Source organism: Camelus dromedarius, chromosome 29 (genome assembly GCF_036321535.1).
Source record: "Camelus dromedarius isolate mCamDro1 chromosome 29, mCamDro1.pat, whole genome shotgun sequence".
In the NCBI taxonomy this organism is placed as follows: domain Eukaryota; kingdom Metazoa; phylum Chordata; class Mammalia; order Artiodactyla; family Camelidae; genus Camelus; species Camelus dromedarius.
The window spans coordinates 20985701-21000576 of record NC_087464.1 but is presented as its reverse complement, the minus strand read 5'-3'; the positions used below and the strand labels follow the sequence as shown (position 1 = coordinate 21000576).

The 14876-nt window shown below is 51.1% G+C and overlaps 1 protein-coding gene across 1 annotated transcript; it reads right to left on the bottom strand.

Moving 5' to 3' along the window:
• Window positions 1-1026: 1026 nt before the first annotated feature.
• Window positions 1027-9907, bottom strand: SH2D7 (SH2 domain containing 7). Its single transcript, XM_010983892.3, has 6 exons — window positions 9732-9907; window positions 8254-8343; window positions 5048-5213; window positions 4548-4757; window positions 2565-3212; window positions 1027-1077 (listed from the first exon to the last, which is right to left on the bottom strand). The coding sequence occupies exons 1-6, from the start codon at window positions 9905-9907 to the stop codon at window positions 1027-1029; spliced, it is 1341 nt and encodes a 446-aa protein (XP_010982194.1).
• Window positions 9908-14876: the final 4969 nt, after the last annotated feature.

Here is a 14876-nt window from a genome sequence, read left to right as displayed (position 1 = left end):
ACTGGTCCCTTTTCTCCTTGAAATCCCGCCATTAGCACTTCACCTCTCTGGGTTAAGCACTGCCTTCCCACTTGAGGCACCAATTTTTATTTCAGTGCTTGTGTCTTAGAAAGGAAGACACACTTGTACTCCAAGTCTTTGAGTGAGCCCCACGAAGAGCAGGTGTTCAGTGAAAATTGTTTCCATTTCCCTCATAACGATTGTCATTCCAGTGAACATTTATGGAGTATCAGCTGGGCATCAGGCACAGCTCGGTGCAGGTTGGCCTGGTAGACAGGGATAGCCAGCAAGCGGCCAGCAGTGCCCAGGCTGCCTTAGGAGGGGTGACTGTGCAACTCTAAGCAGGTTGCTGCTCCTGTCTGGGCCTCAACCACCCTCCCCCTCATCTGCAGCTAAAGAGGTCAAACTAGGGTCTGCCCAGCTTGCATTGTGAGGCTGAGATGAAGGCGGGGGCAGAGAGGCTGAGGTGATGGTCCCTGGGAGCCCAGCTGCCCCAGGGTCAGAACCATCGCCTCTGAGGCTGGGGCTTTGCTGCCATTTCCCTGGTTTCTTGCCCTAACTCCACTGGAGCAGGAGCAGGAGCAGGGATGTGGCCCTGGGCCCTCCCCTCCTTTCTGCTGATAGGGTCACGAGAAGGACTGATTCTGGTCTCAAGGGCAACTGCACGATGTCATTCAGCCACTTAGGAAAATGCCAGGCCTGCCCCATGCTCAGTAAGGGTGGGAGGCTGGCTTGATTCATCTGCCCAGGCCCCAGCTCATTTTGGAAATGGGGATGCTGACCCCTGCCTTTGGCCAGTCCCCACTCCTCTCGGGCCGTGATTTCCTCGGCCTGGGTGGGACGCACTGGGGGAGCGGGACACCACCCTGAGCTGCAGGCAACTCTGTCTCAGCCTGGTTCCAGAGCAGGCTGGTTGGATTTTAGGGTTCAGGGGTGCCTTCAGGCAGGCTGAGAGCTGCCCAATAAGTAACCTCTGGTGGCAGGTTCCCAGAAACCCGCTGGTGGGCCGCCGGAAGCCAGGACTCCTCAGGGTTTGTGCTTCTTATCCGTGAAGAAGAGCCTCCGGAGCTTGTCAGGCTGCAAAGAGGAAGAAGATGCTGGAGCCTGGGTCCCTGGATAGGGAGGGGAGAGCCAGGCTCAGATGGTCCCTCAGCAGTGACTGTGGGCTGGGGCCCAAGGCTGGGAAGAGACCAGGTTGGAATAATGACGGCTGCTCCACTGCCCCTCACAGTTCTGGGAATTCCACTCTAGCCTCTGGTTTGGGACAAGGCACTTGCCCTCTCTGGCTCAGGAGGCTAAAGGGGAAGTGGAGACGGAAGGCCGAGCCCCTACTTCCCTCACTGGGTCCCCTGGATCTCCAGACCCCCAGCACTCTCTGTCCCAGCCACGCCCTAAGTAGAATGGGGATGGGGTCATACATGGTGCCACCAGGGACCAGAAGGACTTCGCAGCCAGCGGAAGAGCAGACGTGGGATGTGGCTTCTGTGGTTCTTAGAAGGGCTGTCCGCAGGCAGCATCTGTGGTCTGGGGAGTCAGGACCTAGAGGCTGCCTTGCACCAGTCAAGCTCCCTGTCCCCGGTGCGTGGGCACAGCTCTGCCCTGAGGGAGGAGCTGGCAGAACTTTCGGTGAAGGCCTTTCCGCTGGGAGCTTGGGGTTTCACTGTTCAGGCTTGGGGAGGAGGTTCACATGGGCCCCAATCTGAGGGTGTCCCTTTGGGGAGTTGGCTCTCCCGGCTCATCAGTTCCAGGTATGGGCAAGTGTGCTGGGGCCGAGGGCTCAGGAGGGCTCCTCTGCCTCCCTGAGAACCCCTGACCACCTCCTTCCACCCCCCTGCTCCCTGCTCCCCCTTTTCTCCATTCTTATCAGAAATCTTCAGGAAGAACAGCTGTTCACTGACAGCCGTCTCTGGGCTGTGTCCTGAGCACGTAAGGATGCCTCGTGTAATCTTTTGGGCTGCTGCCCCTGGACACAGCCATGGGACCAGCCCACTTTACAGATGCGGAAATGGAGATCCTGGGTAAGGTGCTAAATGAGAATACAGGATGCCCAGTTAAATTTGAACTTCAGATAAATAAGGAATAATTATAGTATTGGGGACATACTTACACTAAAAAATATTACTCATTGTTTATCAGAAATTCAAATTAGCTGGATATCCGCTGTTTTATTTTGCTAAATCTGGCAATCTTAGTTGCTGGGGAAACTATATTGCCACATGGCTAGGGAGTGGCTGAGCCATGACAAGGGCCAAGGCAAGTCAGACCTGGTGCCAGGGCCCTTGTCCATCATCTCTCTGAGGCTCTGAGACCCCTGCAGTGGTCAAGAGGGAGGGACAGGAGTCCCAGTCTGCCACAGAGAAAGACCTTAGGAGAGCCTGGAAGCCCCCTTCTTATATCCAACTTAACATCTGCCTCTTCCACCATCTCGAAGCAGAAGTTAGGGCTGAAAAGTTCTGGGCAGTGGTGGTGACCTGCTTTGCCCATGCCTGAGAGCCACAGGTCCCTCTTATCACCAGGTGCCCCCTAAGGGCTGGCCACCACCCCACCCCACCCATAGAGCCTACCTTATGTGTCCGTCCAGGCTCCTTGCTCTTGGCTGCTGGAGTCTGTTCATAGGTGTTCCTGGGCTCTGGGAGCTCCGGGGTCCCTGAGATGCTCTCATAGCCACAGTCTGTGGACCCTGAAAGCCTGCTATATGTGGGACTGGCCCCAGGATAGGGGGGCCTGGCTGGGATCTGCTCGTAGGTACTGCTGCCTTCTTGGTGTGGCACATCCTTGGCTTCCTTTGGGAGGCCTGCTGTCTGGACGAGCTCATAGGTATCTGCACAGCTGCCCAGGGAACAGGGCTGAGCCCTGTGGCTCAGCTTTGGAGACCCCTGGCTCCAGGCAGAGGCTGAGGATCCCAAGGCCTCAGAACTGAGGGGCAGGAGGAGGCCCCGAGAAGTAGGAGACACTCTAGGGCCCTGGTCTGGGCCCACCCCAGACAGGGTAGGTCCTGGGCCATCAGGCTTGCTCTGGCTTCCATCTGAGAGTCTCCTTGGGTCCTCCTTGCCTGAGGAGCAGGCCTGGCTGCCGGCTGGAACTGCGACCAGGCCTAGCCGTGCCTGGTTTATCTTTCTCAGGTCTGCATAGACGATGTCGTTGGGGCCTCCGAAAGACTCGTCCAGAAGGGAGGCCCTCCTCTCCGGGAGGGGAGGCACCCTGATGGGGGCCTGGGGAGAGAGGGACAGACGTCTTAAAGGCTACACTGTGACTAAGCTGCCCTCGGGCAAACTGAAGCTCCCTCACAGAAGCTGAGGCTCTGTGTCTTGGGCTCAGTTTACTTGACTCTTCTGTGCAGGGGTTGGTTGATGTTCAGGGTCCCCGCCAGCTTCATACTCTAGAACCACTGTCTTTATGTCGGCATTCAAGGCCATGAGTCACGAGCTCTACCTCCCACCCAGGATCATCCTGCCCTGCTCCTCTCCCCTCCAGAGTGGTCCGCTGGTCCCTCTGAGCCCCCTGAACCCACTCATTCACTGCTCCCTCCCTCTTCAGAATGGCCCGCCCCCCAAGTCCATCAACTGAGTGTTTATTCAACAAGTATTTAGTAAGGACTGTGTAGACAATGTTCTAGGTGCCAGGGGCTTGATGACAAGACCAACTTTTGGAAGTTTGGATTCTAACCTGGCAACACACTGCTCTGTTACATAACTTAATACAGTTGATGTAATATATCACAAGATAATAATCGGCTCATGATCAGTACTGTGAAGGAGAACAAAGCAGGGTACTGGGACAGGGAGAATGGTAGGTGGCAGAGGAAATATTTTCTATAGTTCAGATGGGCCTTTCTGAGGAGATGACTTTTGAGCAGAGAATGGAATGCAGTGAGAGTATATGCATGCAGATATCTGGTGGGAAGAGCATTCCAGGCAGCAGGTACAGCAAGTGCAAAGGCCCTGGGGTGGGAAGAAGGTTGGTGTGTTCAGGGAAGATCCAAAGACCAATGAGGCTAGAGAAAAGTGAAGAGGGAGAGGTGGCAGGACACCTGGTGAGGCTCCTGGGGACCCTGGTGAAGATTTCAGATTCTATGCTAAGCATGAGGAGACACCCTCAACATTTTGTGACCTGATATATATTAAGAAAAATCTGAGTCTCTCCTGTGAGTCGCTGTGGAGGAGGATAAAGTACTGACTCACAGGCACCCCACTCTGCATGTTACAAAGGGAGTTTTCAGACATTTCACATTCATTCCCTCATTCAAGCCCCAGGAGCCTCAGGATTGATCAACAGAGGCTCAGAGAGGTTATGTGACTTGTCCAAAGTCACTCAGTTAGAAAGGTCACGCCAAGGTTTGAATCGGATCCAGTTGGCCAGAGGCAGGCCACAGCATGGGTGAAGCCCTGGGTGATTGCATGCTGGGCTGGCTCCTCCCTAGGCCTGGAGCTCACCCTCTGCAACTGGAGGGGCCAGTCAGTGTGGCCTCTCCAGGCCTGACGGTGGGTGTGGCACCCACATTCCTGGTGTAGCAACCCTGACCCTCAGCAGCCCAGAATCCTCCTCACCTCCATGCTTTCTTCCTTGGAGAGGTCCTGGGGACGTGCATTCAGGCTCTTCTTTTTGTGGAGGAAGGAGACCTGAGGCTTTGGAGAGGGGCGGGGGCTGGCCTTGTCTGGCACCACTGTGGGGGACACTGCAGCAGGTGGGTTTTCCAGGCCCGGATCGGTCTGATGGAGCCCCACGGTGATGGCGTCATACAGATCATTGTCCTCTGGCTGGGAGGGTGGGGACACAGCAAGTGTGTGGTCATACACCCCTGGCCGGCCTCCAGTTGCCTACCAGGGACTGCTAGCAGGGACTGAAACGTTCCCACCACGTCCCTGACCTCAGGTAGAGTGCTGCCTCAGTCTCCTCTTTTCAAATAGGGACCGTGATGCCGCACTGTGTGCCCCTGGGTGTCAGGAAATAGGGAAGTCATGGAGAGGCATGTGGCCAAGTGGCGGACGCACCAGGCCCGGGCACACTGCCCGCCGCCCGCCCCCAGGGAAGAGGGAGGGGTGCCTACCCGTGGGCAGGCAGCAGCCAGGGTCTCCCCGAAGGGCTCAAACTGCACCTCCTGGTAATGGCGCACGAGCTCGGCCAGGGTGCCATGGGTCTGGGTGTCCCCTGAGATGAGGTAGCGCCGGTTTTGGAGCTGGTTGATGACAAAGTGCCGGCAGCGATCACTGCCCCTGCAACACAAGCACTTGTGGTCCTGGGGCTGCTGACAGCCGGCAGCCCTGCCCTGGCCCAGGGCTGGAGCTGGCCCGGCCACGCTGCCCGCTTGGGCCTTGAAGGGTCCCTCTGTAAAGTGGGACCTGACATCCAATAAGCCCAGCCTTGAAGGTGATGGGGAGCTAGGGAGTGGTTTTCAAACCTGCTGGGGGAGGCAGGGGGCCCCCAGCATCAATCAAGAAGGGCAAGGCCAGGACTGGGGTAGGGGGAGCTCCAAGCTCGGATCCAAAATTTAAGGGGATGCCACAAAACTCAGTAATCAAGATAACTAATAATGCTATATTTTAGAAAATCAAAATTAATACTGAGATATCGACGATGAGCAAAATATCTAAGTCTTAAAGATGAGATTCGACCCCACAGTTGCGCGACTCAGCCTCACTTGCCTCACTCACCTCACTTGCCTCACCTGAATCCTGGCCAGGCTGAAAAGATGGAATTCCAGCTCCAACCTCCCCTCCAGCCTGTAATGTCCCACCCTCTTCATTTTCCTTTTTTATAGAAGAATAACGCAAACACAGTGAATTGCACATGTCCTAAGCGTGCAACTCAATGAATTTCCACATGTGAACACTGCCACGTAACCACCACCTAGGGCAAAACAGAAAATATTGCCGGCTCCCCAGAGGAGTCCCTCATGGCCCCTTCCAGTCTGTGCCCCACAAACGTAGCCACCACTCCGACCCCCATTGCCGCAGCTCAGTTTTGCCTGTTACGGAATTTCATGTAAGAGGATTCATACAGCGTTCCTGTTTTGTGCCTGGCTTGTTCACTCCACTTTATGTCTTTGAGATTGATTCATGTCCATGCAGAATTAGTTTCTTTTCCCTCCCATTGACAGGTAGTATTCCATTTAATAAAAAAAAAAAAGTCCACAATTTATCCATTCTGTTGATGGTCATTTAGATTATTTTCAGGTCTGGGTTGTTATAAATAAAGCTGCTGTGAACGTTCTTGTGCGTGGCTTTTGCTGAACGTATGTAGTCATTGCTGTTGAGAATATCCCAAGGAGGAGAATCAGAGGGTCAGGAGCACCCCTATGTTTAGCTTTAGTAGATTATACCAAATAGTTTTCTAAAATTGTTGCCGAGTAGGAGACTTCCCGTTGTTCTACGTCCTCACCAACTATTCGGTAGCCACTCGCTAAAGTAGTTTTAGTTTCTATTTCCCTGATTACTAAAGCTACTGAACCCCAACATGCTCACGGTCCTTTTGGACCCTCTTTTATGAAGGGCCTTTATTCTGCCTGTGTCGTCTTTGTCTTATTGATTTGTAGGAGTTCTTTATATATTCTGGAGATGAGTCCTTTATTAGATACATATATTACAGTACAAAACTTATCCAACACTGTGGTTTGTCCATTTAATGGTATCTTTTGATTAACAATTTTTTTTCAAAAATTCTTAATTTTAAGGAAATTCAATTTATCAGTCTTCTCTTTTGTGGTTAGTACTTTTGTGTTTCATTTAAGAAATCTTTGCCTATTTCAAAGTCATGAAAAATGTTTCCTGTGTTTTCTTCGACAAATGTATTGTTTTGCTTTTCTCACTTGGGTCCACGATCCACCTAGAATTAGTGAATTTTTGTGTATAATGTAAGGTGGGGGCGGTTTTTTTCCATTTGAATATCCAATTGCTCCCATACCAGTTATTGAAAAGATCAGCCTTCTCTCTACTGAATTGCAGTGGCATCTCTGTTGCAAATCTGGTAACCAAATGTGGGGGGCTGTTTCTGGATTCCGTTGGTCTATTTGTGTATCTTTGAGCAGCCCCACTTTGATCTCTTTAATATGCTGGCATTCCACCTAAGATCATGTTTGGGAAAAAAATCTGATGCTGAAAAGACATGAAAACTGCTGAGTTTGTATATTTCAAAGTGCCTAGGACAGTACCTGGCCCATAGACTAACAATACCTTTTAACAACAATAACATTTGTTTAGTCCTTACTATGTTCTGGATACTGTGTCAAGTACTTTTAAAGGTAAAAACTCATCAAAGCCATTCAACAATCATATGAAATAGTCACTGCAGTGTTCCCATTTTACAGATGAGGAAACAGAGGCACAGAGAGGCAAAGTAACTTGCTCAAGGTCAGGATTTGAACTGGGGCAGTCCGAGCAGATGGTCATTTTGAATCTGGCTCTGAGGCCTTTGAGATTTGCCCTGGAGCCCCAACTCCCTCGCTCCTTACCTAACGAGGGGTCAGGGAAACTTCTTCCTTTCTCTGCCTTTCCCCACCCAACCTACTCTGAGGACAGGGCTGACATCACCATCTCTGACTTCACCCTGGCCGTCTTGTCTACACTTCTCTATGCCCACTGCCTTGCCCTGCCCAGACTTCATCATCTAGCCCAGACCTCACCATCTAGCCCAGACCTCACCCCATTGCCTCCATACTCCCAGCATCTGTCTTCCAGTTCCCTCTCCATAGGCTGTCTGAAGGATCCTTGCAAAACCTAAGGCTGACCAGATGACCCTTCACTGTCTGCAGACATAACCAGGCATCCAAGGCCATCCTGAGCTGCTCCCGGCTCTCCTCACCAGGCATTGGAACCGTGGTCCAATGCCTCCAGCAACCTGTGGCTGCCCCAGCACCTTAGTCTGCCAAGCTTCTGTTCCTCTGCACGCGCAGTCCTAACGACTGGAAATACCTTCCTAAACCCCAATCACACCTCCTTTTCTGCCCAGCAAGCTGCTGGTCTTCCTTCTATCCTGGGCTCAAAGTTCACCTCTGTGAAGCCTTCCCCAGCCTCCCATCAGGAGGAGGTTCTCCTCTGCCCCCACTCACCCCTTGAAGGTGGGGGCTTCGTCCTAGCTTACTGATGGTTCTGCCCGGAAAATGTCTGATGGACGTGGACAGATAAGTGAGGGAGTGAGCGAGTCACGGCCCAGGGAAAGCCCAGCAGTGTGGGCTGGTGGGGGTGCCACGTGTATCTGCAAGGCTGGTTTATGGGAGCTGGAGCCTGCCTGCCCTTTGCAGAGGGCTTCCTCTCTTACCTGTAGGACAAGATGTAGCCGGTGGCCCTGTCGCTGAGCCGGATGAGGAAGGAACCAGGAGCTTTGTCCCTGAGCAGCTGCTCTGTCTGCCTGGGCAGAGGACATGCCATTAGCTGGGCCCAGGTCCCCTCAGCAGCAAGAGCAGCCTGACTTAGACCTGCCTCAGAGTCCTGGCCAACCATGCCCTTGGGTGCCAGATCCAGGACGCAGACCTCCAGCCCTTCAGAGGGGACTCCCTCAGGCCTTCGGCTGGGTCTGTGCTCTGTCTGGGCCCAGTTAAGCAAGCTCAAGACTCAGTCTGGGGCTGGGTTGGAGTCCTGAGGCCACAGACACCACCCCCCACTACCGCCTCACCAGCAGGCACAACAGCCACTGCCCCTGGTTGCCCACTCCCCACATGAATGGCTCTGTAACAAGAATGAATCCATGTATCTAGAGATTTTTAGGCTTATGGGTTCCTTGCCTCAGGACCACTGTGTACTGTTGTGCAGGATGTGCACTACACAAGAGTGTCTGCAGGGAGAAGTTGCTGTTACGCTTGGAGCCAGACCACAATAGCAACTCATATGTTCTCATCCCCTCCTTGCATATCCCTTTCAGCCCCAGGCAGCCATGAATATTTCTAACTGGTGCCAAGTATTTTGGAGGCATGGTGGAAAACTCCAGCTGTCTTCTGGTTTGGCAGTACATAGATCGGATATTTCCTCACCCATTTCTTCACCAGATACTTACTGGGTGCCTGCTCTATGCAGGATCAACTACAGATTTTGCAGGGCTTGGTACTAAATGAAAACGTGGAGCCCCCTACACAGAAAGTAAGAATTTCAGCATAGTGACAGCAAAGCATTCAGCCAAGAATAGGGCCCTTCTGAGCAGAGGGCCCTGTGTTACAGCACAGGCTGTGGCCCATGAAGCTAGCCTGGGTTCAATGCCAGGTGCTGGGTCAGGAGGACTTAGTGACTGGCTGGGTTTGTCATTCCTTCATCAGTGCTTTGGCAGCTTGGAGATCCAGCCCAGTCAGAGAGCCAACCTCCATATCTTGGCTTTTATTCCTAGAGTAACTGTATATCCAGGTTTGCCTGGGACAGTCCCCACTCAAAACAGTTCTCCCAGCCTATTTACTAACAGCGTTCTGGTTTGGATGACAAATGAAACAGTCCCTCTAGTAATTCATCAAGTTTTTCAGAGCTGGTCTGCACGCATCCTGCTCCTGCCTGCCCCTCACTGTGTTTCTGGCAGCTCAGCAGCCAAGCCCCCCCAGCCCTAACCTTAGAGCGGGGGCCGATGCCTTCGCCCACCCTGCCCTCCAAAGCTGCCGCCAGAGAACTTGAACCTTCCCCATCTGTTGCCCTGCCCACCACCTCCCGGGGGCCCTCCCTAGCCCAGGGAGAGGGCAGGAACCAGTCTCGTCCTGGACTGTTTTCCCAGCCTCGGGGGGCTACAGGCCATGCTGGGCATGGGGACAGGAGCAGCCTTACTTGCGGGTGATGAATCCGTGAAACCAGGAGGGCAGGGCTCCATTCTGCAGAATGAGGGGGGCCTGCGTCTCCATGAACCACTTCAGGGCCAGTTCCTGCAACTCAGCCAGGGCCTGGCTGTCCCCAGCCCCCTCGGGCCCCCTGCCCAGGCTGAGCTGCCTTAGGCTGCCCTCCATCCTGGTGAACTCTGAAGTGGAAGCAGTGCCCAGACCACCCGCACGCCTCTATATCTGTGAGCACTCAGGCTCATTTGCCTGAGTTCATGCCCTCTCCAACTGCCCACAGCACACAGGAGCCCTATTGTCACCTCTGAGCTGGTGGCTGGTTCTCCTCTCTGATGCTCTGAGGTGGGGCACCGTGGCTGGCTGGAGACCTCGGGGGAGGGTCACATTAGCAGCCAGAGAGGGACAGGGGAGGGGATCCCTGACTTCCTGGCTGGTAGATGAGCTGCCCCACTGGACTTGGCCCCCCTCCCCCAACCTCCGGTCTTTGTCTCAGCTGAAGAGCAGGATCTGGCTAAAGTCCAGGCACTGCCACTGTTAGCCAAGTGAATTTAAATTCTATTTTTCCTTTCTTTGTGGAGGCCACTTGTATCTTGGTGAAGTTCTGTGCTGATTAGTTCCTCCTTCCACTCAAGATTTATTGAGTGTCGACTGTATGCCATGTACGTCCGAGCCCTGGGAATAAATCAGTGACCAAAACAGCATTTTGCTTCCTGACAAACACAGTCTAGAGGAAGGAGACAGACAATAGACAAATACACGTATAGAATACAGCGTTGGGTGTAATAAGCACTCCAAGAAAAAGGGAGAGGAAGAAGAGTGCGTGGGTTGTGTTGTTGAGATAGGGGTCAGGTCAGAGGTCAGGGCGGGGGAAGCCTTGCCTGGGAGGTGACACTGGAGAAGCAAAGGAGGACGCCAGGCAGGTCCCTGGGGGAAGGGATTCGCTGGCCAGCAGAGGGAAGGGCAAGCGCGAGGACCAGGAGGTAGAACTTTGCTGGAGATCCCGAAGAACAACCCGGAAGCTCAAGTGGCTGGAGGAGAGGGCCCTTCGGAGTAGATGGGCTCCCTAGAAAGGCTGCTATAAGGCCTGTGAGAGGAAGTGTTGGGCCAGTTAGGGCCCAGGATATTTGTTCATGCAAACATCCCTGAACCTCTACTGTGTTTCTGAGTTTCAAGCAGAAATCCAGGCTCAACTGACAGTGAGGCAGTGGATGGTGCAGTCAGCCCCCAGGATCTGAGTTAGGATTCCACTTCCATCCCACTGGCATGGGCCTCAGGGAGGTCCCCAAGTGGGTGCAGATAGCTCAATTCCTTCATCTGCAAAATAGGAATAATAAGAAAACAGCTACTTTCTAGACCCTAAGGTCATTATGATGACTAAATGAGATAACATAATGGTTGAGAATGAGGAAACAGATATAAACTCAAAAACAGGCAGAACCGATTAATGGCAATAGAAGTTAGGATAATGGTTACCTTGGGGACATAGTGACCAGGGAAGGGTGAGGAGCTCCTGCACGCTGATCACGTTCCATTTCTTGACCTGGGTGGTGGGTTGGATGAGTGCATTCACTTTGTGAAAATTCACTGAGCTCTGCACTCATGATTTACATACGCATTTTTCTATGTATATGTCCCACTTTAACCAAACAGCTCGCTTAAAAAAAAATGAGGAGGCTATTTCCTTGGTACCAATTCCAGCTGACCAGCTATGACCTTGATCAAATGACTTAACTTTTCTGGACTTCACTGACATCATCTTTGAAACAGGGCCAATAACATGACCTGCTGTTTGGAAGATTAAATGGGTTAAGTTTTTAGAACAGAGTTTGGAATAATGTAAGCTATTAGGATTAGCCATGACTCTGATGGTGATGATGATGATAATGATGATGTCATGCCTCTGAAATACAGTGGGTCCTCCCTGGTGGTAACGATTTTTGTTATTATCATTATAATTTCATCATGGTCACCTCAAATCAAGATAAATACACCAATGGCAGGTGTGTGAGGCATGTGATTCAGAGGAAAGGCAAGGGCATGGGGCAAACCTGCACCCTCAACCTGGACAGCTCACTCCCTGTCTCTGAGACTCATCTTCCACGTCTGGAAAAAGGGTGCAGGGCATTCACTTGCCTCATCTGGCTACGGAGTGAACTACTGAAGGTCATGCTTTTCACACAGGGACAGCCCATGGGCACATTGGAAGTGTTCCCCGGAGGGTCAGCTACTGGGAACACCACTTTTACAAACAATTAACTTCCAGCCGAGACAGGGAGGAGTCAGCTCTGGCCCCGGGACATTGGGAGGGATTCACATACTTGTGAAATGGTCTTCTTGCCACAGATACAAGCCAGGGATATACTTGGGTCAGAATGGAAATCCCAGGCCTAAACTGACAAGGACTAGAATTTCCTAAGTTGGGGCGGGGGAGGATGGGGTTGTATTACATCTTCATCTTCCGCAATCTCGAAGTGAAACCCAGCAGTTCTTCCACAGTGAGTGCAGGGAACAAACCTTATTAGTATTCGTCACACCTGTGACTTTGTCACCAGTAGAAATTGCAGATATTTTCATGTGCAGACATCTTCAGATACTGGTTTTGCTCATCACTTCCTCAGAATTATAATTAGACCCAATGCTGGATCTTGTTATTTAACATGCTGATGAAGAATCACATCGTATTGCTGCATCATAGGTATTTGGATAACCCTATTCCAGTATCACTGATTTCCACTGTAATTCTATGTGTTTTATTTTGTGCTTTTAAAAACACTAGTCTGAGAAGTCCGTGAGTTTCACCAGATACCAAGGAGGTCCATGGCCCAAAAAGAGGCCAGAGAAGCCAGGGTCTAACCCAGAGTTGGTTTGCTGCCAGTGTGAAGTCCTGGAAGTATTCAAATACAAAGAAATGTGTTTCATAATTTTCCATGAAGCATTCTTTCTCACCTCCCTTTTAGGTGGGGTACTTTTATGAGCAGAACCTGGCCATTTGCATAAGAAGACAAAGGCTTTGTGTACTTGAAGGGGGAGCCCAGGAAGGCTGCGTGCCAGGTGTGAAGATTCCGAAGTCAGGCAAATAAAGGGGAGTCTATATTTATCCTCAGAGGAAATGGTGGGGTGGAGGAAGGGTGAGGTCTGGTCTGGGGGGGGGGCATCAGGCGTGTTCTGTGAAAGACCTGGGGTGGGCAGTCTCCGACAGTGTTCTACATCCCACTGTCCAGCTCAGCACTTGTGATCACCTCCTGGGGGCTGGGCCCTGGGACAGAGAGAGGATCCTGGAGCTGCCCTGCCCTCCTTCTCCACTCCAAAGGTGCTCAGAGGTGTAGAGAGAGGAGCTAAGGGGATTCGGGCTCTGCAGTCAGATTAAGTGGCTTGGAATCCTGGTTCCCCCATTTGCTGATTTTGTGACTTTGGGGGTGGTACTTAACCTCATTGTGTCTCAGTTTCTTCATCTGTGAAAATGCAAGGGAGAAAAAGTACTCACCTGGTAGGGTTTGGGATTCAGTGAGCTGCTCCAACGCAGCGAAGTGCCTGGGAGGCAAGGTGCACTAATGTCAGCCTCAGCTCCCAGTCATTGCCGGTCTGGGAAGTCCCCAGAATTCTGTCTCTGCCTGTCTCATCAAAACTTCCCTGTCCTGGGTTCTCGTTCAAGGTCATGCTTCTGTAAGACCAAAAGATGGTAGTGGATTAGCCGATAAATTACTCTCTCCTGAGGGTGCTCAGTCTGGCATGACTTCTTAGGATGAAAGCTCTCAGGTTTCTCCAGAAAGATGCTCAGAGGCAGTGTCCTTTCAGTCACTTTGACTGAGGACCACTGAGGATGGCCAGAACCCCAGCACTAACCCTCCCACTCCTTTCTTGAGCCTGTGCAGTGGGAACCTAGTACGGCCAAGTGCTGCTGGCAGCCAGCCTCCCGGGTAGAATGCCAAAGCGAACTTTTCAGTAAATTCTAGTCATGTGTTCGTTTTAGTTTATGAACACCGCATTTTTGTGCCCCTCAGTTATTCCATTAGAATTTGTTCCACAATAGTAGCGGGTGGAGAATGAATGATCCTATTTCTTTTTTCTCAAATTGTCTGCCTTATTCCCCACTGTATCCTGTGCCTAGAACAGTGCTTGGCACAGTTATATGCTCAATAGGTATATTTAAAATTATCATCCAAATTCATGATATATCCACATGGTTCTTAAAAATAAAAAGTATTAAAAGGTATCTGTAAAAATTCTCTCCCTCCAGGCACTAAACCTCATCTTACCCGGTTCCCATCTCACTCCCACAGGGAACCACTATTACTCATTTCTTGAATGTCCATCCTGGGTTTCTTTGCGCCTGTTCAAGCACATGTGTATATTCTTATTTTCTTCCCTTTTTAATGTAAGTGTAGAATCCTATATAGTGTCTTGCTCCTTGCCTTGTAAAACTATTTAATAACATATCTTAGAGTTCCTTGTTAGAGTGCGTGTTTAGATTGCATGAGTTCCTGTGTTCAATCCCCAGTACCTCTAAAAATAAATAAATAAACCAAATTACCTCCCCCACCCCCCAAAAATAAAATAAAACTTTTAAAAAGAGTTCCTTTTGTAGGAGTACATAGAGAGATGCCATTCTGTTTGTTATAGCATGGCTGCACCATAATTTTTGTAACCAGTCCCCTGTTGATGATCATTTGGGTTGTTTCCAGTGTTTTTATGCTTCCAACAATGCAACAATGGATAACCTTATATAGATTTGATTAAGCGTAAGAGTGAGGGCATCCATGGAACACATTCCCAGAAGTGGGATTGCTCAATCAAAAGGGTATTTGCATTTGTCATTTTGATAGATGTTGCCAAATGGCCTTCTTTAGAGGTTGTACTCATTTATGCTCAGTAAATATTGAATGAATGAATAGACAAATGGATAACATATTCAAGCTCAGTCATTTGGAGGCCCCCAGCTTGCAAGAAAAACTGCGAGGGGGCTGATGCTGGTTCAGAGAGGTCACCAATTTTACTGTGACTTTTTTGGCCCCTTGATGTCACTGAGTGAGCTCGTCCTTTCATCTGCAGATCACGGCTATTGGGGAAGGAAGGTCGTACCCCAAGATGCTCCTTACAGTCATCCTCCCACCAGACAGGCAGTTCTGTTTATTCATAGGAC